A 24,389-nucleotide genomic window follows, 5' to 3' on the forward strand; every position below is an offset into this window, starting at 1 on the left:
ATAGTATTGTAAGTTTCCATGTTACTCTCTTCATATATGCAATAACTCTCCTCCTATATACAATTTGACAGCAGCAGCAGAAATGTTTAGAGGTACCATCTTCCTGCATAATGTGTTCCCTTCTCCTCTTAGGCTGGCAGGGGAAACTTCCACAGGATCTGGATGTTCAAGAACATCGAAAATTCTCTGATGCACACCCCCCGTGTGCTGCACGCTCTTCAAGGCCACCGTCCTGGTGGATGTTCTGGTCCACGATGGGACCTGTATCCCCTGAGCAGATGTGGGATTGAAGTGGCAGCACCTGTGCCAGGGGACGTGGAGGGACAGGGAACAGGCCATGCCCGGAAGACAATGTCTAATTACCTGGGGGCCTCAGGAAGCAATTTTCTCTGCTTGGAGAAATTGGTTTTTATGCCTCTAGCCCATGTACACAGCTGAACGACATGTAGGTCAAGGAGCTATAATTATATGGAAATGGATTTATGTTTGGGAACTTCTAAAGACCCACCTCTGCACACAGGGAGGTGGCAGAGAGAGAGATTAGCTACCATTCTGCCCAAGCTGGGTTCAGCAGGTGAAGGACAGTTTGCTTCTTTGTGATTTTGAGGGGGCCTGTATCTTTTATGGTTTGGGGACACCTGCCTGAACATCACAGAAGAAAAGAAACCAGTAGTGCCCTTACTAGTGCTGTGATCACGAGCATGGGCATGGGATCCAGATCTGACTCCTGCTTGCTGTGTGACCCTCAGCAAATTACTTAACTTCTCTGTGCCTCCATGTGCGCATCTTGAAATGGAGACAACTGTGAGGACTAAATAAGTTAATGCATCGAAAGTGCTTAGAAAAGTGCATAGTAGACATCACTGGAATTATGACCTCAGCTCCCTTGTCCATCCCATTTCACTCACCACTCTTTCCTTCCCTGTTTCCCAGTTTAGAGGAATCGTGGCACCTGCAGCACCCCAAACAAGCCCATCGTCTCCAGCTTTGAGCCTTTGCCTATGGAGCTCTCCCTTCCTGTAATGCTCCTCATCCATTTCATTAGGATGACCCTTGTCCTTGACCCTTAAGGAGTCAGCTGGTCTAGTCCACCCCTCCCCCCATTGATGCTCCTATGGTCTCCCTATGACAAAATAATCTGCCTCTGCCTCTCTTTCTTTTCTTAGCAGAAATACCATTTCCAAGAGATGATAGGGAAAATGTCAGTAAAAAATGCAAGTCTTTTTTTTCCCTTTTAGATATAAGAGAAAATGTAAGTAATAATAGCAACAGTAGTAGTAACAGTGATGATGATGATGATGACAATGAATGATTCTATATATTTTTCTGTCATGAAGGAAGTGGTCTTTTTTAAAAATAATATTACTATATTTCTCCAGGTTTCCACACTGTTTCCATTTTCTTTTTTTTTGGCCGGCCACATCACATGGCTTGTGGGATCTTAGTTCTCCGACCACGGATTGAACCCAGGTCCTTGGCAGTGAAAGTGCAGTCTTAACCACTGGACTGCCAGAGAATGCCTGGACGTGGTCTTAATAATAAAAAGGATAACTTCTACTTAGCAATCTTATGATAAGTGTTTTACACTCAATTTTCATTGCTGCTTCCCTCACTTTATAGGTGGGTGTTATCAGATCCATCCTATAGAGGAGGGTATTGGACTGGATTTAAAGAGTTGCCCAAGTTTACACAGCTAGTAAGTCACAAAGCCAGGATTTGAACTCAGGTCTGTCCAACTGCAAAATGTTAACTGCTACACTTTTTAAGAAGTCAGAGGGCCTTGGGACCATTGCTTCTACTGACACCAAATTAGCTGCAGGACAGACTCTGTGTTCACTAGTCTGCTGGTCTGCCACTGCCATGGGCACCATCCTGGGGTGCTCCCAACTCCAAGGTGCTGGACCTTCCTTGCTGCCCCAGGGTAAAAGGTCTTTCCCTACCTGCCCAGGGTTTCCCAGAATGCAGAGGGCCCTCCTTGGTTGGACAGAGAAGGGATGGGCTTCTTTCTTGGCAGAGGGAACCACAAGTACAAAATCAAGCAAGTGTGAAACCATGCTGTGTTTGCAGAACTGTAAAATGACAGGCTTGGCTAGCATATGGACCGTGGGGAAATGAGGTTTGAGAATTCAAGACTGCAGAGTGAGAACCTCAGTGAAATTGCTTTGCAAACTCCCAAGGTTGTTGTGGGGACTGAAGGAGACAATGCACGGGAAGCGGCTTTGCAACTGGAAGAGCGCTAGGCAAATGTTAATTATCACGAGATATTTCAGAGGAGCCTCATTGGTATCAGGAATGAGATAGCAGAAAATTAAAATGCCTGTTAATTTCTCTTGAATCCATATTTTCAAAAGCATTCATAAATGAAAAATTCCCATTTCCTTGTTCTCATCTTTTTTTTTTTTTTCAGGTGAGTAGATTGTAATAGATTTTGGAAGCTAATAAAAATATCAGTTGATTTCCTAGTGATTATCAATTATATACTACCAGATTTTGAGGTTTGAAATAATTTTTGTTGCTCACCCGTAAGACCACATCCAGCTAATTCTTTATCCAAATACTTCCTAGATACACCCTGTCTTTTCTCTTTCCTCAGGCAGCCTGATACTGGGAACTCTGGGGTAGGGGACAGGTGTATGTCTGCCTCATTTTGTGTCTCTAGCACAGTTTCTGACAGATAGTAGACACTTGACAAAATATTTGTTTAGTGCAGCAACCATGTCTAGATGGCATCATATTATACCTGAGTTACTGCAGGCCTTCTCAGCTCCACCCTGGCTCTTGCCCTTCTGTTCCTGAAGCCATTTGTCTACATTTGCTCAAAACCTCAATCCATTTTCCTCAGTCTAATGAAATTGGTAAAACTAACTTAACTAATGTTACATACTAATACTACTACTAATAGAATCCAAATCTACAGTTTAAACAAAATGCTAAGGTAGGAAACTAAACAAAGAGGTGAAACTATTCAAGAAAGCATAACTGTAATTATTCTTATTTGGAGATAATACAATAGTATGCTTAGAGAACTCAAGAAAGTAGTCAAAACATTATTGGAACCAGCAGCTGAGACCTGAAGAGGACCAAATTCAAATGTAATAACAATAGTTGATTAGAAAATGGAACAGAAAGAAGATTCTATCCACAGCATTCTAAGCTCCCAACGGTGGGGAGAATGGTCTCCTTTCCAACTCTGGCTGGTACTTTGTCCCCTGGGTTCCCAAGCAGCCCTGCTTGTGCCTGAAATCTCCCTAAATCTCTCACAAAACTGATGGAAAGTACCATGGAAATCTCCATCTCTTGCTGCAGCTGTAGATGGGCACACAGGCTCTGGCTCCTGGTGTCTGGGCAGAGGTCTGTCTTTGCAGTAGCACTAACTGCGTGACCTCGAGCCACTTAATCACTTACCTTGTGCCTCAGTTTCTTTATCTGTAAAATGAGGGGTAATAACAGCACCTATTTGATTAGGATTAAATTAGTTAATTCATGGAAAGTGCTGGAAACAGTGTCCAATAGGTAGCAGGCACTCAAAGTTTGTTATGATTCTACCATCAAGGTTGCAGCGGTCCTGCTTTCTAAGCTGCAGCTATGGATTCTGCCACAGGGGGATGGTGGAGGAAGAAGAGTGCTGAGGGTTTGGGACTTTCACATCATCCTGTTTTTCTTTAGTACAGCAAGTTATTACATTATTGGGTAATCGATTGAATCATACAGAATGGACTTTTTAAAAGGTAAGAAGTGGCCAAATATTGACAATTTCATATGATACAACCTAATCATTTTCAATTTACTTGTTTTGTGTACTGGGCAGTGTAGTGCACGTCTTGAAAGCATGAGAAAAGTTCACTCTCCTTTCTCGTCCCCCGTCCTTGGCAGTGGTTCTGATGCTAAAGGAGATGCTCAGTGTGTGTGTGATGAAGAAACAGACTTGTGATCAGAACACACGTAGCATGTCAGATCCCAGAGGGGAAGAGGGGATTTTCCAGGTAGTGGTAAATATCTGCCCTGACAGCTCCACCCCATCTCCAGCACTGCCATCCCCCATCCCAGGACTGCAGCTGATACCTTCCTCTGTGTCCCATGGTATACCACACCCCACAGATGTATACCACACAGATGTACCTGCTTTTTCATCTCTTCAACTAGACTGTGCTCTCCCCAAGGACAGGAGCACAGATCTATTTGTGGCACCAGTAGGGAGCACTCTGTTTTCAAACGAATGAATACTGGACAGTCCTAGCAAGATTCAGAGGCGTGGCTCCATTTTGGGTAGGGGTCATTCCTGTCTTTCATAGCTTTGTGCATTTAGTGGAACATGGAGCCCTGGGTTTGAGGTTCAAGGATGTAGTTTTATTTTTTCAAGCCTGCCTATTGGGAGTAACTTGGGAAAGCTGTTTGACTCCTCCTAACTTCAGTTTCATAATGGATGAACAAGCCCTCTGTAAATTTTAATTCACTTTGTATATTGGCCAACACTATATTAACATTAATGGCTATTACTGATGACTATTTTTAAGGATTAGGAACAGAGCCTGGCACATAATAGGTGGTCAATAAACATTCACCACATGGATTGGATTTGGAATTCTGAGCACTTGACTGAAGTGAGTTTGCTTCTGACTGATAAAGGACACCTTGGAAGTCTCTGGAAGATGGCAGAGTTTTTCAGGGAGTCATTTCATCACAATATGCTACTTAAAAAAAAAGCAACTCAATTTCCATTTTGTAGGTTAGGTGTGGGGTGGATAGGGAATTCACCTTCCCGTCCTTGCTTAAAAATAATTTCAAGTAATTAAAGCATCTGCTTGGGGAAAAGGCAATAGGGACACCAGGAAGTGTCTTCAATCAGAAAGGAAGACTTAGTCCCTCAAAATGCCTGCAAAGACCAGGCTGGGAGGGTGAGCCAAGGCAGAGGTCTGTAGACACAGCATTTGTCCTTTCTTATACTCTGAATACCAATGTCCACGGCAGGCCCAGTGGCAGCTCAGGCACAAGCAGGGGTGCACAGGATTGTCACAGCTCAGATCTGCTGCTCAGTGGCTGAATTCTCTCGGGTGGCTCACTGTATTTCTCAGAGCCTCAGTTTCCCCTCCCACCACAGAAGTTCCAAGCTCATAGCCACTGCTGTGAGGATTAAATGATGCATTGTGGAGCAAAATGTTTGATCTGGTGTTTGTCTCAGAGTAAGGGCTCAGTAATGGTAGTGGTGGTGATGATGATGTTATGGTCAAGATGTGTTTTCAGTCTCTTCAAGATTATTAAGGAAGTTATACTTATGGAATTGAGATGGCAGTCATCTGTTTATTCATCCATCCATCCATCCATCTATTCATCCACCCACCCAATACTTACCAAAGCCATTGGCATGTGCCAAAACCAGAGGGCACTGGAATCAAAGAGAGGACTCAGACTCTGTGCCTACTGTCAAGAGCACATTGCCTAACTCAGTATCTTTTTGCTGCTCCCAGGCAGAGGTAAGTTTGGGTTCACACATGAATTTCAATGCCTCACCCTCATTTCTGTGAAAGAATGTGTCACATTATATTATGATATTGATTTAAGGGGCCATTTCACTGTATCTTTTTCTTTCCCTCCATCATTATCCCCTATAATCTTCTGCACAAATTAGGACCTCGTGAAATGGAGCCTGATACTTTATGCAGCCTAAGAGCCCAAGTGGGGATCAGATAGGAAATCCTTGTCAGCCTTATTTATTAAGCACCTGCTACACCCTTGATGTACATGATGTCATGTATTCTCAGCAAGGTGGGTACTCTTAACCTTATGTAATAGATCTGGAAATAGAGGCTCAAAGAGGTTAACTACATACACCTAGAAAGTCCAGTGGGTCTCAAATCCAGGTCTTAGCAACTTTTCTTGCAATAAAGTGTGCAAGAAAAGTGTGCAAAAAAAGTATGCAAAAAAATGTAACTATGTATACACTACACACACACACACCCATGTCCATTTACACCCTCACACTTTACATGGGTGTGTGTGTGTAGTATATACATAGTTACATTTGAGGAAAGGCATTAACACAGAAAACTCAAAATCCTAGAGGGGCCAGGCAGAGGACTTAAGTGAGAGATGCAGGCCAGGTGGAAGAAAAAAATCTTTGTATTGAGCGTGAGTAAGGAGATCAGCCGTGGGATTTCTTTGGAAGAAATGACGTTAAAGCTGAAACTCCAGTACTTTGGCCACCTCATGCGAAGAGTTGACTCATTGGAAAAGACTCTGATGCTGGGAGGGATTGGGGGCAGGAGGACAAGGGGACGACAGAGGATGAGATGGCTGGATGGCATCACTGACTCGATGGACGTGAGTCTGAGTGAACTCCGGGAGTTGGTGATGGACAGGGAGGCCTGGCGTGCTGCGATTCTTGGGGTCGCAACAGTCGGACACGGCTGAGCGACTGAACTGAAGTGAAGGAGAGGTGGGGCTGCGGTAAACTGCACAGCACCAGCTCCCTGCAAAGGTGGTCAGGCTTCCTGGTTCTGGCCGCTTGATAACAGTCAGAGAGAGCTTAGTTTGGCCAGACTTTAAAATTTCTCAAGAGTCATGAGAAATGTAAATTGTTATGAACTTCTCTCTGAAAGTTAATAGAGAAGTTGCTACTTTTGAAGAAAACCCTGAATAGGCTTCTCTCATATTCTGAAAGTCTGAGTTTCCAGTCGGCCGCCGGAAGCTGTGACCCCCGGTCTAGACCTCTTCCGGAAGTAAAACAAGGGGCTTGAGGAGGCTGTTAACCAGCAAGCATCTGACCAGCGTTTAGTGCTGGCAGTGATTAAGAAAAAAAAAAGGTCATCTCATTTCTCAGACTCCTCCTCTTCTGGCCAGAAGGTCTCCTCTGAGACGATCCAAGAGCCCTTTATTCCGTCTTCCACACACCTCTCCGTTCGTGGTCACAATGTCTTCAGCGTCTCCACCACAGCCCTGGGGACATTACTCCCTTCCTCCTACTGGACCCTAGGCCTCAGAGCTGAGTGCAGCCACGATGACAACGTCCTGCTGCCACGCCGGCCACAACTCGCTCCCGTTCCTTTGTCAAGTGACAGAGCTGAAGGTGACTTACTGTTGTCACCCAGGCATTCGCCTCCTCTCTGGTCAGAACTCTCCGCAACTGACAGCTGGGTCATCAGCGGGACTTGCTCTGGGCCACGACCCTGATCAGGGATCTTCCAGCACAGGGTCCCACACCGCCCCGGAGCAGGCACATGTCCAAAGACATCCTCAGTTGGCTCACTTCTCTTGACTGCTTGTTTTACTTGGAGACGGAGGAGATGGTGGATGGGGCAGGAGTGGGATGTGGGGTGGGCTGTACACGTGACCTTTGACCCACACTCCCACCGCGTGCCCTGCCCTGTGCCAGCTCCCGGAGGCCCTTCACACCCTGTTCGACGGCAGCCACCTCCTCAGCCTCTCCCCTCCCACCACCTTCCCTCGATTCTTCTCACAGCATCCAGAGAGGTCTTTGGAAAACTCAGATTAGGTCATGTCACCTGCTTAGTGTGTCTTGCAACACTTAGAGTAAAACCCAAGCGCCTCATCGACCCCAAAGGCCCACACCGTCCAGCCTGCGACTCCCTGATCCCCACCTCTCAGCGTCACATTCCAGCCCCCCAGCCCTGCCTTCCAGCTTGAGCAGCACACCCCCACCCCCGCTTTCACACTCTGCCTGCCCCTTCCTTTCCCGCTGCCATGCCCCTCCTTCTTGTCATTCCAGCCTCTGCTCAGACATAGTTCTCCAGGGAGCCCTGTCACGAACCCCTCCCTCTACCACTTCTTACTCTCTCAGACTGTATCAGCATCTAACGTGACTTCGTGGCAGCACTGTTTTCTCGCTCACTGCTGTCTGCCTCCTGGAGGGCCTGCTGCCTCCCTCAGTGCCCACAGGGGTACCTGGCACCTGACAGGGTCTCCACAGACACATGCGCAGTGGGAGACTGAGGCTTGAAGATGGGGAAAGACCTCACAACTGGCAAGATGGCACTTAATTCCTAAACCAGTGTTATTTCTGTGATCCCTCTGGCCATGAGCAGTGGAGTTCTGGAAGGATCCTGGGTGTGGAGGGCGGACATGTGTGAGAACCCTGCTCTGTGAAGGTCAAGAGCTCATGGGGCCTGTGATTCCTTTAAGGCACATCCATCCCCTCCTCGGAGAAGGCAATGGCAACTCACTCCAGTACTCTTGCCTGGAAAATCCCATGGACAGAGGAGCCATGGACTGTAGGCTACAGACCATGGGGTCGCGAAGAGTCAGAGACAACTAATCGACTTCACTTTCACTTTTCACTTTCATGGGTTGGAGAAGGAAATGGCAACCCACTCCAGTATTCTTGCCTGGAGAATCCCAGGGACAGAGGAGCCTGGTGGGCTGCCGTCTATGGGGTCGCACAGAGTTGGACATGACTGAAGTGACTTAGCAGCAGCAGCAGCAACCCCTCCTCACAGCACTGGCCCCTGCAATCACTGCTCTGTTCTACCACCTTCCAGGGACGCCGCTACTTTTTTTTCAAGAGGCAGATGATGGCCCTTGTCAGCAGGTTCTGTGGAGCTGAACCGTGGGGTGAGGCCAGGAATGCTAAAAGCAAGGGTTGCAGCCAGAAGAGAATCACAGGCCATTCTTTTCCTTTGACTATGGAGTATGTGTCTGTGTGTGGGGTGTGTATGTGTGCATGTCTGTATGTGTGTGTCTATGTGTCTGTTTGTGAGTGTGTGTGTGTGTAGAGGCCCTCAGTTGAAGAGATATGGCTGATAGCTTGCTCTGCACTTAGCTGAAAATGATAAGAAATGTCTGTAGCAGAAAAGCAATTCCCTGAGCTCTAGCAAGAGCAAACGATGGGGAAGGATAGAAGTTGCTGGTGGACACACCAGTCCTCACACTGCAGAGTGTGTTGTCCCAGCTCAGGATCGGTGTGCATGGTTTTAATGAAGCTCTGGCTTTCTGTTCCCTTCTGCTTGCACCTCACACTGTGCTCTCGCCTTGCCTCAGCCACCTTACTCCCAGACTTGGGTGCCTTTTCTGTTCAGCTGTGCGGGCACCGGGTCCCCTCCTGAAGGGTGGCTTCACAGCCTGCTCCCGTTACCCTCATTCTTCCATCCTTTCTTTCCTCAGCCTCGGGTTTCAGCTGTTCCCCTTGAGGCTCCCTATATGTGCAGGTCACCACGTGCCCCTCTCTGCTTCAAGATCTTTTCACAGGTGACCGTTTACATTTATTAGGATTTCTGATCATGCTGGTTTTCCCCGTCTCTTTATGTACGTCTGTGTGTGTGTGTGTGTGTGTGGTTGTGTGCACATGCACACAAAGGCAAGGCGGGGATCTCTTTTGGTTTACTGCATGCCAGTGCAGTGCCTGGCACTTGGCACTGCCAGTTACATGGACAGGTGGATGGATGGAGGGATGGATGGATTAGTGAATCAATGAATGCAGATGCTCTCTGAATGGAACTGTGCTGTCTGGTTTTTCATCTCATCCTTCTTTGTTATGGGGCAAAAATGAATACATATCTTTGGGATAAAAGCCTACTTTCCCCTAAATGTAGTTCAACTGGTCATGCCTTTCCTCAAGAGAAGTCCCCAATCATTCTGCTTTACTTGGTAGGAAGGCCAAGCTCCTAAGTCATCCATACAGAGAGGTTCCTTCCCTTTGAATTCCACTGGGACTCAGGGTAGCCACCTCCTCCCCACACAGTGATCCGACTTTCCTTATGTTTCCTTTGGTGGAGGTGGAGATGGAAGGGTTATTCCCCTTGCTGTGGTCAAAGCTTACTTAATTTGGAATCTGGAAGGTTTGGGGTCAAGGTCACCCCTAATTAGCTATGAAACTTTGGGAGAACTTGCCCTCTCCGGGTCTCAGTTTCTTCATCAAGAACATTCTATTAGATCAGTGTTTCCCAGATTTTAGTACCTGACCCATTAATGTTGTGACTTTTGCCATATTCTGTGTCCTGTGTACTATTATTTATTTGACATCTTGTTTTAAAGTGATAAGCCTTTTTTCTTGAATTTATACTTTATACAATACTACTCTCCAATATAAATGTAATGTGAACCACCTATGCACTCTCATTGTTTCTAGAAGCCACATTAGAAAAAAATAAGAAGAAACAGGTGACATTAATTTTAACAATATATTTTATTTAACCTTGTTCATCCAAAATGTAATCAATGGAAATTATCCAGATATTTAACCCTTTTTTCACACTAAATGTCCAAAGTCTGCTGTATTTTTTTATACTTCCTGCACATCTCTCTATGGATGCTAAATTTTCACTGAAAATCCTTGATCTGTTTAGATGTCATGAAATGTACAGTTGAAAGGATAGACTTACATACTCACGTTGTTCCAAACAGTTATTTTCTAATAACTGAGTCGAGTATCAGATTTTAACTGTAAATTAATTGAAATGAAATGAAATGAAAAACTCAGTTCTGCAAGTTGTACTAGTTAAATGTCAAGTGCTCAATAGCCACATGTGGCTGGCGGTGACTATACTGGACAGCATGGACGCGTGACAATCGTACACGTCACAAACAAACCCACCTCCCTGTTGTAAACAGAAGGTAGCCTTAAAAATAAATACAATGGCAATACAAGAGTGACATTAAATTCTCGCCAGATACTGCTTCCTGCCGAGGTGCTGAGCTCTAGGTCTGCTCTGTGTCTGCTAGAGAGGGAGAGTTTTAGCACATGTGAAAAGGTGTTAAAGACACACTGGCACCTAGCTGAGACTCTCCCTTTGATGGAATTAGAAGGATTAAGAAAACTGAAAAGGGATTTTGATGCTGCAGGCTTGTACCACCTAAAATAATCCTACATAAAACAACAGGACCAGTGCCGCCCCCCCACCCCCTCTCCTCTGCATCTAGATGATCACTCTTAGCTCTAAAAGTAGCCTTTTGTTCCTTTACTCTTATCACTTTGTTTCCTCTTCAGAGACCACTAGCATGTGACCTTGTAAGACTTAGCGAACTAAGTAAGACTTGGAAAAACCAAGTTCTGGTTCAGACTTGGCCATTCCCAGCACTGTGATTTGGGTGAGGTCTCAGTTTCCTCATTTTGGGAAATGGGAGTGTTTAGATTCACCAAAACCCAGCAACCGTGGAGTGGCAGGCTCTGGGCCTTGGCTAGTCTCAAATTATCTCATTTTGTCCATACCATCAACCCTGTGAGAAAGGCACTGTTCCACTCTCTCTGCAGAGAGGAATGTGGAGGCTCAGAGAGCTTTGAGCAATCTGCTAGAGCCCCACCTATAGAAGCCACGAATTTAGAACCTGAATCCATGTCTGGGGACCACTGAGCGATCATTGTCAGATTCGCAGGGCAATTCCCTTCCCCCTAAATGGTAGGCTTTCAAGACACTGTCAGCATAAAGTTTGTGGATTTCTTGGAACTTTTCCTTCCAGTTTATGCCAAGTCCCTGGTTTTCTGAGTTGGTATGCTTTTCTGATTTACCCACACTTTCTTTTGGTTTCCATCTCTATTATTTCTTGCTCCTCCCTTCAGCTTGTTTTTATTCTCAATTCACTGTGACCTGCTTGATGTTTCTTGGTCCTTCTTGAAGTTCTGCCCACTTTGGAGTTTGTGAATTGGCAGCCTGGTGGGCTGCATCAAGCCTGCAGACATGTTTGATTTGGCTCTGGTGGTGCTGGCTCACACAGTGATTTAAAAATTTTTGAATTTCAATGCCAACATTGAAACATTGGGCATTTCATGTAAATATCTGGATTTCTAGAGTTTTTAGAACAATTTACAACACTGGACAATTGGCTGGTAAACCGAGTGGTGGTTCAGTTCAGTCGCTTGGTAGTGTCGGACTCTTTGCGACCCCATGAATTGTGGCACGTCAGGCCTCCCTGTCCATCACCAACTCCCGGAGTTCACTCAGACTCACGTCCATCGAGTCAGTTATGCCATCCAGCCATCTCATCCTCTGTCATCCCCTTGTCCTCCTGCCCCCAATCCCTCCTAGCATCAGAGTCTTTTCCAATGAGTCAGCTCTTCACAGGTCCTCCTTCTCACTATGTCTATCACCCCCACCTCTCAGTCCAGCCTGAGTGTCAATTGTCAGCTGTCATTGCACACCCGCTGCCATTTTCTTATAATAAACCTGGACAGCAGTACCAAATATTGCTCTATCATTTTCTACTTGTGTGACCTTGGGTAAGTGTCTCAATGTTCTCATCTGAAAATGGGCATAATCATTGTCCATGCCTCAAAGGGTTGTCATGAGAATTAAATAAGCTAGACTGGTTCCAAATTGGGAAAGGAGTACGTCAAGGCTGTATATTGTCACCCTGCTTATTTAACTTATATGCAGAGTACATCATGAGAAATGCTGGGCTGGATGAAGCACAGGCTGGAATCAAGATTGCTGGGAGAAATATCAATAACCTCAGGTATGCAGATGACAACACCCTTATGGCAGAAAGCGAAGAAGGACTAAAGAGCTTCTTGATGAAAGTGAAAGAGGAGAGTGAAAAAGTTGACTTAAAACTCAACATTCAGAAAACTAAGATCATGGCATCTGGTCCCATCACTTCATGGCAAATAGATGGGGAAACAATGGAAACAGTGACAGAATTTATTTTTTGGGGTCCAAAATCACTGCAGATGGTGACTGCAGCCATGAAATTAAAAGACCCTTGCTCCTTGGAAGAAATGCTCTGACCAATCTAGACAGCTTATTAAAAAGCAGAGACGTTACTTTGCCAACAAAGGTCTGTCTAGTCAAAGCTTTGGTTTTTCCAGTAGTCATGTATGGATGTGAGAGTTGGACTATAAAGAATTGATGCTTTTGAACTGTGGTGTTGGAGAAGACTCTTGAGAGTGCCTTGGACTGTGAGGAGATCCAACCAGTCCATCCTAAAGGAAATCAGCCCTGAGTGTTCATCAGAAGGACTGATGCTGAAGCTGAAGCTCCAATACTTTGGCCACCTGATGCGAAGAACTGAGTCATTTGAAAAGACTCTGATGCTGGGAAAGATTGAAGGTGGGAGGAGAGGGGATGACAGAGGATGAGATGGTTGGATGGCATCACTGACTCAATGGGCATGAGTTTGAGTAAGCTCTGGGAGCTGGTGATGGACAGGGAAGCTGGGCATGCTGCAGTCCATGGGGTCGCAAAGAGTCGGACATTACTGAGCGACTGAATTGAACTGAATGTATGTAAAGTGCTTTGAAGAATCTCCAGCACAAAGTAACTGCTACATAAGTGTTAGCAATCATTAAGAGGAAAGGGCAGTGTTTTTGGTACATATGTCTCTATTGATAAAAAAGGAAATAGACTGAAAGAGTCACATGTTTTCAGCAAAACAGCAGGGAAGCACAATCCTTTGGATAAGCGAAACAGTTCTTAAAACTGGCCCATTTTGTTTATTTACACTGTTGGGCTGCCCCATGCAGGTATCTGAATTCAAGACACCTGCACTGCCCCACCCCTAGCACTGCAGAGCTGCATCTCCTATAAACATCATCCACATATTTCAGATCCACATAGAGGCTGAGGGGCAGGATCTGTGTTCACCTCTCCCCGCTTCTGTTCACCATCCTAGCTGTAGCACGTAGTGTGAACTTGTTGGTGGTGCTTGTCATTCTCTTCACAAATTTTAGCTGAAGACCATTTCATGACCTGGACTGATATCATTTCTGGAGGCTTCACTGAGCCACAGGCAACTCTCTTAGGGGTACAAATTGCCTAGGCTTATGATGGCACTGATTGCTTAATCCTTGGATCATTCTCTCCTGGTTTGCCAGGACGTGGAGCTTCATGCCTGGTGGGTACACTTGGAGTGGAATTGTGCATTTATGGAAAAGTCCTATGTACAAAGCAGTCTGTGGCTTAGGGGATTTACAATGCTTGAACACACTGATATGTTAGGCAATAAAAACAATGTGAGCTACTATTTTATTGAGCTTCTACAATGTGTGAGGGACCATGCGAAGCCTTTGCATGTTTTACTTCAAATTACCACAAAACAATGCAGGGAATAGAAGGTTAATAACATTTATTGAACTCTTAGTCAGAGGCAAGGATTACAAAGCTACTGTTCTGGACTCCAGCCCAAGGCCAGCCCAGACAGCCTCCAGCATAGCTACCTCATTGGTCTGTGCTTAAATCCCATCAATGGGGAATATCTCCAACTGAGCAACACAAGCAGAGTTCAGCTCTCCTGGGCCTTTAACAAACTCATTAAGAATGACTTGTCCAAGGTCACACAGTGGGTTATTACCAGAACCAAGCCTGGAATTCAGGACTCCTCATGCAAAGCTCTTTCTCCCACTGTTATAACAAGGATCCTAAGCCCAAATGAGAATTAAGAGGGGCCAGACAGGTTACAGAGAATTAGGTGCACCACATAGGGACTGTCTCGAACTGGGGTGCATGTGTCCTTTTGAAGGGGTAACCATTCAATAGATTGTACAAATATACAATGGAATCCTACATCGCTTCATTAAAGAAGGAAAAAGAATTATATATACTGTTTTGGGTTATCGATATACGAAGTGAGAAAACAGCAAGATATAGGATGGTGTGTATTATGTGCTCAAGAGAATAAAAAAAAAAAAGGAGACTTGAAATCCCCTATTCATATTTGCTTGTATATATACACTAAAAAACCCTGAAATAAATTGGAAACTAGACACTTTTTTAAAATTAAATAAGCAGACACATCACTTTGCTGACAAAGGTCCGTATAGTCAAAGCTATGGTTTTTCCAGCAGTCATGTACAGATGTAAGAGTTGGACCATAAAGTAGGCTGAGCACTGCAGAATTGATGGTTTTGAATTATGGTGCTGGAGAAGACTCTTGAGAGTTCCTTGGACAGCAAGATCAAACCAGTCACTCCTAATGGAAATCAATCCTAAATATTCATTAGAAGGACTGAGGCTGAAGCTGAAGCTCCAATACTTTGGCCACCTGATGTGAGGAGCCGACTCATTGAAAAAGACCCTGAGGCTGGAAAAGATCGAAGGCAAGAGGAAAAGGGAGTGACAGAGGATGAGATGGTTGGATGGCATCATATACTCAGTGGACATGAGTTTGAGCCAGCTCCTGGAGATAGCAGAACACAGGGAGGCCTGGTATGCTGGAGTTCACGGGGTCACAAAGAGTCAGGACTTAGTGATTGAAACACAACAACAAAGACACTAATACAGTGATTACTTATGTGTGGCGGTCATGATGGGATGGTTTTGGGTATTGATGAGCAGCGGAAAGGGAACGGGAGGGAGACTTTGCAATGTGTGCCTTTCTGTACTATTAGGTTTTCAAGTACTATGAATGTTATTACCTGTTAATGTGCGTGTACACACACACACACACATAATTGCATAGGAAAGGCAAAGCAGCCTATTGCTCAGCTCTAGCTGACTGCTACTTTTTGGGAACAAGAGTCTAATGTTTTCAGTTGTTTTTTTTAAGGGAACCTGGAAATATATTTTTTTAATCCCATTTTTTTTTTTACAGTAGAGAGTTGAAATTAAGTTTTTTTTTTTTTTTCCAGTTTTATTTATTTATTTATTTTTGGCTGTACTGGGTCGCCACTGCTGTGAGAGAGCTTTCCCCAGTTGCGGTGAGCTGGGGCTACTCTCTAGTTGCGGTACTTGGGCTTCTCATTGTGGTGGCTTCTCTGGTTGCAGAGCACAGGCTCGAGGCGTGTGGGCTCCAGTAGTTGCAGCATGGGCTCAGTAGCTGCGGCTCTTGCTTTCTAGAGCACAGGCTCAACAGTAGTTGTGCACAGGCTTAGTTGTTCTGGGGGATGTGGGATTTTCCTGGACCAGGGATTGAACCCGTGTCTCCTGCATTGGTCTGTGGATTCTTTACCACTGAGCCACCAGCTGCTTGCTGCTGCTGCTGCTGCTAAGTTGCTTCAGTTGTGTCCGACTCTGTGCGACCCCAGAGATGGCAGCCTACCAGGCTCCCCAGTCCCTGGGATTCTCCAGGCAAGAACACTGGAGTGGGTTGCCATTTCCTTCTCCAATGTATGAAAGTGAAAAGTGAAAGTGAAGTCGCTCAGTCGTATCAGACTCTTAGCGACCCCATGGACTGCAGCCTACCAGGCTCCTCCGTCCATGGGATTTTCCAGGCAAAAGTACTGAAGTGGGGTGCCATTGCCCTCTCCAGGGAAGCCCCTAATTCCTATTTTTAATTTCAAATTGTCCATTGCTAATATGTAGAAATACAATAGGGTTTTTGCATATTAACAGTGTGCAAACATGTTAACTCATTAATTTTGTCCTTAGAAGCTTCTATTGTGGAGTCTTTGTAATTTTCTATGAAGGCAATTATATCATCTGTGAATAGAAACAATTTAATTTCTTCCTCCATGTACACCTTCTTCTCCCCTTTTCTTGCCTTATTGCACTGGCTAAAATGTCCAGTATTATGCTGAATAGGAGTGATGAGAACATCCTTGCCTTGTTCTAGATCTTAGGGGAAAAGCATTCCATCTTTCATCATTAAATGTGATGTTAGCTGTAGGTAATAGATGCTCTTTATCAGATTCAAGAAGTTCTCTCTCTCTGTTCCTAGTTCGATAAGTTTTTTATCAAATGGAAGGATACTGAATTTTGTCAAGTACTTCCTGCATCTATTAAAATGATAATACAGAAATTCTTTTTTAGTTTGTCAGTATGGTGAATCACATTGTTAATATGGTGAATGATTTTCAACTATTGAACTATTTTATAACTATATATAACTATATTATATTCCTGGGATAAATCCAATTTGGTCTTGTGTATTATGTTGGCTCACACATTCATTTGGGTTTTCCATAAGGTGTTATGGAAAAACCTGAAAACTTTTTGGCCAACTCAATATTATCCTTCTGATATATTGCTGGATTAGAGTTGCTAATATTTTGTTAAGGATTTTTATGCCTATGTTCATGAGGACTATTGGTTGCTAGTTTTCCTATAATGTCTTTGTCTTGTTTTGATATTAGGGGAAAGTTGATGTCATATAACAAGTCAGGAATTTTCCCTTGATTTCCCTAATTTTTAAATGATGAAAAAATGACTTACAGAGTGCTTGCTGTGTGCCAGGCACTGTGTTAAGTGCTTATTTAATCCTTACAGGAACCCTATGACTCCATTATTGTCATCATCCTCACGTTACAAATGGGGAAACTGAGGCACAGAGGAGTTAAAGTCACTTGCCTAAAGTCACACAGCTTCTAAGTACCAAAGCCAAGACTCAAACTCCAGAAGTCCACCTTCTGACTGTGTACTCTTAATCTGTTTACTACACTTTCTCCAAAGATGTTTACAGGCAAAAGAGAACATGTCTAGAGGGCTCAGACCAGTTTGCTGCTGCTGCTGCTGCTGCTAAGCCGCTTCAGTCGTGTCCGACTCTGTGCGACCCCAGGGACGGCAGCCCACCAGGCTCCCCCGTCCCTGGGATTCTCCAGGCAAGAATACTGGAGTGGGTTGCCATTTCCTTCTCCAATGCATAAAAGTGAAGAATGAAAGTGAAGTCGCTCAGTCATGTCCAACTCTTCACGACCCCATGGACTGCAGCCTACCAGGCTTCTCCATCCATGGGATTTTCCAGGCAAGAGTACTGGAGTGGGGTGCCATTGCCTTCTCCGATGACAGTAACTAGCACATGTCAAAGCACTTACTACCTGATAGGCTACAGCCTCATCATCTCCTTTCATCCTGCACCAACCCCCAGAGGCAGACAGGCAATTGGGCAAACGCTCCCGTCTGCTGTGTGGCATGTGGTTTCAGGCTTCATCTCCCTCACTTTGTCTCCCTTAACATCCATTGTGCCTTTTAGCAGGAAAAGTTTTAAAAATATCTCTTTCAAATCTCAATATAATTTTGCGTTTCTCCTTCCTTATCAGGCAGGCTCACTGGTCCTCTCTCCTGCTCTCTTTCCTCAAGCACTTCAGGCTCATCTTTTCCTCCTGCACGGCCTTCTGCTGTGCACTGTCTTGTCCCAGCTGGCCCAATCAGGGTCCCCAACTCGATTTTGTTGGCTTATTGTATGTGTTTTGAAAAGTTGGAAATATCTTACTTATTTTAAAAGGAGGAGGAAAGAGACGGAGTTTTAGGAACAGCTGGGACACCAATTTTCTCCACTGAGCACACAGCAAGGACTGAAGTTAGTGAAATAACTTCTCAACAGTAATGAAGGTACTGGATGCAAGGGAAAGGACAGGTGTTCGCACACTGGTTGGACTGCTCAACTATAGACGGGATGCTCCACTTCTCAGAACCTCAGTTTGATCCTCCGTAAAACACGTTCAGGATATGGACACATCATGGGGGGATTCAGTGCAACAATATAAGCATGTAATACAGGAAAAAGATCCAGTGTGGAGAAGGTATTGAGTGACAGTGCTTTCCACAGTCTGGGCACTGTGGTAAGCCATTTTAACATAGGTTATCTTAACATAAACTGCCTGTGTGCTCCGCCCATTTTATGGGTGGGGAAAACTGTGGTGCAGAGAGTAAGAATTCTCAAGTGGCAGAGCTTTGCCTATACTCCACGTTAGAAACCCCTGTATTCTCCACCAGACCAGTTAAATTAGACTGTCTGGGGGCAATTCCTAGAGGCAGGGTATTGGACCATATGGCCTTTCTCAAGCTCTTCCTATCAATCTAGAGGCTGAAGGGGCTAAGAAACAGCCTTGCTTTCTCCTAGTTACTGGCTCCCCTGTTGCCAACACACAGCCACTCCCTAACCCTCTACCACCACAGTGAGAATTTGAAATTGGGGTGAGTCCACTGCCAGGAAAAGTGATTCAATTAAAATCTCAGTTTTCACAATATTACCAAGCTCTTCGGTCTGTTACTTCACACCCAGCATAGCTGAGCCTCGGAGGCAGGGTTTGCTAATTGTTGGGGGCTGGGGGCAGGGCGGGGAATACCGAAGTGAGCTCTGCCTGAGGAGCCGGCACTGAGCCCAATGCTCTTCTCAGCATGCCTCCAAGTCCTTCCTCCAGCTCAGGCAGGGCTAAGCAGCCCCCGTCCTTCCTACAACTGAATCAGCTTCATGATAACCACAACCGCAGCAGCACACACAGCAGCAATCAATGCATGGTGTGTTGGGCACTGAGCTGAGCGCTTGACTTGCACCCTCATCTCCATCAACATCTTTACTTCTCACCACAATTTCAAGGGTGAAAAGTGAAAGTGAAGTCACTCAGTTGTGTCCGACTCTTTGCGACACCATAGACTGTAGCCTACCAGGCTCCTCTGTCCATGGGATTTTCCAGGCAATAGTACTGGAGTGGATTGCCATTTCCTTCTCCAGGGGATCTTTCCAACCCAGAGCTCGAACTCAGGTCTCCCACATTGTAGACAGACACTTTACTGTCTGAGCCACCAGGGAAGTACTCTCATAATGCCCATTTCACAGAAGGGGAAACTGAGGCACGGAGACATTAAAAAGTTCATAGATTAACAGCCAACTCTGCTTCATTCTACAGTCTGCACTCTTAGTCACTAGGATGTATTTTTTGTCCTTACAGTTTTAAGAGAATTACTTAAGGATGTCACCCTTGAACTACCTTGCAAGCCATTAACCAAGCTGTTACCAGCCCATGATCTTCCCGCAAGCCTGGCCTCTCCAGCGGTTCTTCTCCAGGATGTTTGGTCCCTCTGCATCCATCTCTGAGCTCCCTGATCTCAGAGACTATGTCTTAGGGGTCTCTGAGTCACCTCTTCATACCTCCTCAGCTCTTGGCACAACAGTAGGTGGTCATAACTCTGAATGTATGAACACATCAATGTCCTCCAAGTTCTAATCAAAATTCCTCACTCTTTTAAATCTCCAAGCCCTGGGCTCAGCCTTGAAGAGTCTGTGCCTGGCATAAGACAGGTGCCAATGCTAGGGCCAGGAAGGTCCTAGCAGGCATGGTAGTTAATCTGTAAATGTATGCAGTACCTTGACTCCCACCCTGGGGAGTTTGAAGATATGAGATTTCCCTCATTCTCCCCACCCTCATTTCCCTGCTCTGGACCCTTAGAGCCTTTCCTTGTCTCTATGGTTCTATGCCTCAAGGGGTTTTCAGAAGAAAAGCCTGAGAGAGTGGTAACTTCAGTCTAAAGAGGAGATGGAGAGGTGACTGATGGGAGTCAGATATACTCTGTTATGAGGGCTAAAAGGAAAGGGGGCTCTGTTATTTCTGTGGTTCATCAAATAAGCAACCTTCTCAAAAACACTCCCCAAAGGACAGTTCTGGAGAGGTTCAGGAGGGCCAGGGGGTGGGGGTGGGGAGGTGGGAGCTGGGCCTAAATAGATCCCAGCTTGGGGTAATTACAGGACAGGTACCCGCCACCCCAGCAGTGCGAATCAGGCTAGCTCTCTGCCAGGGCAGTCAGAGCAATTAGTTAGTAATAAAAGCCTCATCACTCACTGGCAGAGAGGCTCAGTCTTACCAAACTTATACTTTCTCCTACCTGCCAAATTTGGGAGAGGGGTGATTTATTTAAATACGGCAGAGGCTGTGGCTACCAAGTTGAATGTTTTGGAAAGGAAATCTCAGCCAGGCTCTTCAGAAATCCAGCTCCCAAGTTCCCAGGATCCCAAAGGCAGCAGGGTAGATGATGCTATGATTCTAGGCTATAGGTAGGACTGGATTTTTTTTTTTTTTTTCCTATTTCTTTCTGTCCCTCTCTCCCATCTGCCCGCAAGTGATCTTCAGGAATATTTCTGCCACAGAGATTCAGGGACTGTCGCAGGGACTATCTGGGAGAAATGTCCATCTCCAGCTGGAGCCCCCCAAACCCTTCCTTGCCTCAGGTGCCCTGGCAAGCACCAAAGCCCCACTTCCCCGCGTCGGCAACGCCCCCTGCCGCCCTCCCCGCACCCCCAAGCTCTCTTCAGGAATTCAGTACAAGTCTCAGCTACACTTCGGACAGCAGGCTAAGATGTGGAACCAGACAGACATCTGCAGCAGCAGTGAGCTGCCCAGGGTCGGTGAACTGGGAGGCAAAGCCAAGGGGTGAGGCAGGTCCTCAAGGAGACTGTGACCCCCTGCGGTGGCGGCCTCGGTATCCCGCATGTCCCTCCGCACCCTTGCCCTGTCCAGGGCATGGTCCTGGAGCCACCCTGACTCTTCCTAGCCGGCCTCGCCTTCCTCAGGGTGGCAGCGGGGGGCTCATCCCTTGCTCCATCCCAGCACCCCCCAGAACAAGAGAGTGCCCAGGATCAGGGTTTCCAGCGTCCTCTGGGGTTAGGCGGCGCGGGGCAGAGGTGCCCCTAGTCTGGGTGGACGTGGGGGGCGACGGGAGAGAGGAGGCCCCCATGACACCATCTGTCCGGACTTGCAGTCGACACACACACACACACACACGGCCCTCCCAGGAGCCCCTCACGGACGCCTGACCGAGCCCTTCAGTCGCGCACACAAATACACACCGAGGAGCTCAAACCCCCCTCGCTCGCACCGACCCCCCACACATCCTGGCCCATCGCCCACCGCGCATACTCTTGAGAAGCACACACACACACACACACACACACGCACAGTCCCCGCCAGGCCACCGCAACTTCCTCTCACCCCCCAGAGTCTGGAAATGTCCGCAGTTGCCCGGAAAGGCGTAAACTTTTTGCAGAGGGGGCGCCAGGGATCTCACCGAGAAGGTGGCCCGGCGCGGGGGCCCTGGGCAGGGTTCGCCCCGCACTCTCTGGGCTCCCGGCTTCCCTCCCTCTCCCCCACGCCCCTCACCTGGTAAACCGAGGCACAGCAAGAGGCTGTAGTAGACCACGGGCACGAAGCCCAAGCCGCAGGCCGAGCCGGGGGACCAGGACTGCGAGCTGTTGGCTACGAGGTGGGCGTGCGTGTGCTCCATGAGCGCGCCCCTCGCTCCCCGCGGCTCGGCGCCCGGCCTGCCAGCCCCGCTCCGGACGCCGGCTCGGTGGTGGCGACCGCCTAGGCAGCAGCCGGAGCAGCAGCGCCTTTCTTCCCGCAGGACTTGCTTCTACCCTTGGCCGCGGTCCCCTCCGCTCCCTCCGCACCTGCCCGCCTGGAATCCCAGCTCAGCCCTCCCGCAGGGCGCTGGGCGCTGGGACTCGGGAGGGGCTCCCGGAGCCCATTTGTGCGCCTCCCACCTCGGGCTCGCTCGGCTCCCGCCTCGGAGCCGGGGGGCTGGGACGCCGGTCCCCGCAGCCAATCAGCAACTGCCTGGACCCGGTGGAAGGAAGGGGTGGCGGGGTCGGGTGAGATGCCCTGGAGGAGGGGGTCCCAACTGCCCCTTTCTGCTCCAGATTCTGGAGGAGATATGAACTTAGACCTGAGAACCCCAAAGGAACACTGGGTGGAAACAGTCTACCTTCATCTCCAACCCTCCGTCCCCCGCCCTGAGTGGGAGGGGCGTGGTGTGGGTGGGACCTGCTTCTCCAGCAAAGGTTCTGTATAGAGGCGGCGTGTCCTCAGTTTGCCTTTCTCGACCTTCCCCTCATCCAGCTCTCTTCTCCCCCTTTACCTCCCGCTCCCCCTCCCCCCTCCCGCCAGGGCTTCAAGTCCATCTCCTACAGAAGACTCTCCACTCAGGGCAGGGGGTGAGAAGAGGAGGCTGTAGACGCAAGGATGCTCTCAGTTCAGTTCAGTTCAGTTCAGTCGCTGAGTCGTGTCCGACTCTTTGTGACCCCATGGACTGCGGCACGCCAGGCTTCCCTGTCCATCACCAACTCCCGGAGTTTGCTCAAACTCATGTCCATTGAGTCGGTGATGCTATCCAACCATCTCATCCTCTGTCATCCACTTCTCTTCCTGCCTTCAATCTTTCCCAGCATCAGGGTCTTTTCCAGTGAGTAAGTTCTTCCCATCAGGTGGCCAAAGTATTGGAGCTTCAGCTCCAGCATCAGTCCTTCCAATGAATATTCAGGACTGATTTCCTTTAGGATGGACTGGTTTGATCTCCTTGCAGTCCAAAGGATTCTCAAGAGTCTTCAACACCACAGTTCAAAAGCATCAATTGTTTGGTGCTCAACTTTCTTTATAGTTCAACTCTCACATCCATACATGAGGATGCTCTAGGGTTCTCTGTTTTCCTGGTCCAGAGGGCCCGAGTTTAAAAGAAAGAGTGTGTGCAGCTGAGTGTGTGTGCTGACTCTGGGGGAGGCCAGAGGTGGGCTGTACCTGAGCTGAGTGCCTTTGAATGGGATGCGGGCAGGGTAGCAGAAGCCCTCCACACAGGAGCCCTCCTGCCAGAGATAGGATGGCAGCCACACAGGCAGACTCATCCACGCTCACAAACGTAGTACCTCATCATGGGGGCGCACTCATACACTCAGGCCTGCACGTGGAAACTCTTTCATCCCACATCTAGACACATGAAAATGGAGGGGCACCCTCATCAACATACACAATGACCACACTCATGGGGCACCCAGACAGATGCACGTGGAAACTATCTGCAGGGTGGACTAATGTTTGAAGGTTGAGTGAAAGATAAAAGAAACGAAGCTGGTGGGGAAATCGGCAATCTTGGAGAGTTGGGGTGAACAGGCACTCCCATGTCACAGTAGGCTGAGGGAGAGTTCTCCATGTGGCTCTTTTGTGGGCCACAACAGAGTTGGTAAAGGAGATATGCCTGTCCCAGGCTCAAGACAATGTGTGTGAGAGAGTTAGAGATTCTATAGAAATCCCAAGGAGATGGGGGAGGGAGGTAGGTGGGGGGTTCAGGATGGGGAACACATATACTCCCATGGCTGATTCATGTCAAGGTATGGCAAAAACCACTACAATATTGTGAAGTAATTAGCCTCCAATTAAAATTAAAAATAAAAAGAAATCCCAAGGAGAGGTGGGGATGAACAGCTGCCATGGCAGGAGCATATGATGAGCTGAGAGAAGACTAAGTCTCCCCTCTGTGTCCCATTCTCCTTCAACATTTATTGCAAGGGGGAAGGGAATTGGGTGCACTCCAGGTGGCCCAAGATAAAGAGGCTCCTGGCCCCTCTATCTTGCCTCTCCCCTGCCCAACAAGGGACCTGTGTCCAGTTCCCATCATTAGATTTGTTAGATCATTACATGTCATTGTTGGATTATTACAGAGTCATGTGGGCCAGGTGAGGCCACATGATAACTCAAGCCAAGTTGGATATAAAAACTTTTCTGTGAACTCTCCCATTTAAATGTGATTACCCCAAATAAAAACAAAACAAAAAACCTTCCAGGTTGTTAGTAAATAAAGCATGCCATCATAGAGGTTTGGCAAATAATTGCTCAAGAACCTATAGATTAGATTTGTCTGCAGGCGACCAGACTGAGATGAGAAACTGGGTTTCGGGAAGGGCAGGTGTGTGTGATTTGACAAAACTTCCAGGCTATTTAGAGATTTCCTTACCTTGTGACCCATGGATAATGCCTCAGGGCTTTTGCACTGGCTCTTTCCTCAGCCTGTAGTGCTCTTTTTCCAGAAAAC

At 47.0% G+C, this 24,389-nt stretch overlaps 1 protein-coding gene across 1 annotated transcript in view; it reads right to left on the reverse strand.

The window, feature by feature from the left end:
* GPR139 (G protein-coupled receptor 139) overlaps positions 1–21,812 on the reverse strand; it is a 44,055-nt gene extending 22,243 nt beyond the window's left edge. Inside the window, exon 1 of the mRNA XM_055561838.1 lies at positions 21,689–21,812. Coding sequence (XP_055417813.1) covers positions 21,689–21,812 — 124 coding nt within the window. The remainder of the gene's footprint in view (positions 1–21,688) is intronic.
* Between the last annotated feature and the right edge of the window lie 2,577 nt (positions 21,813–24,389).

The sequence above is a fragment of the Bubalus kerabau genome, chromosome 23, assembly GCF_029407905.1.
Source record: "Bubalus kerabau isolate K-KA32 ecotype Philippines breed swamp buffalo chromosome 23, PCC_UOA_SB_1v2, whole genome shotgun sequence".
Taxonomy (NCBI): domain Eukaryota; kingdom Metazoa; phylum Chordata; class Mammalia; order Artiodactyla; family Bovidae; genus Bubalus; species Bubalus kerabau.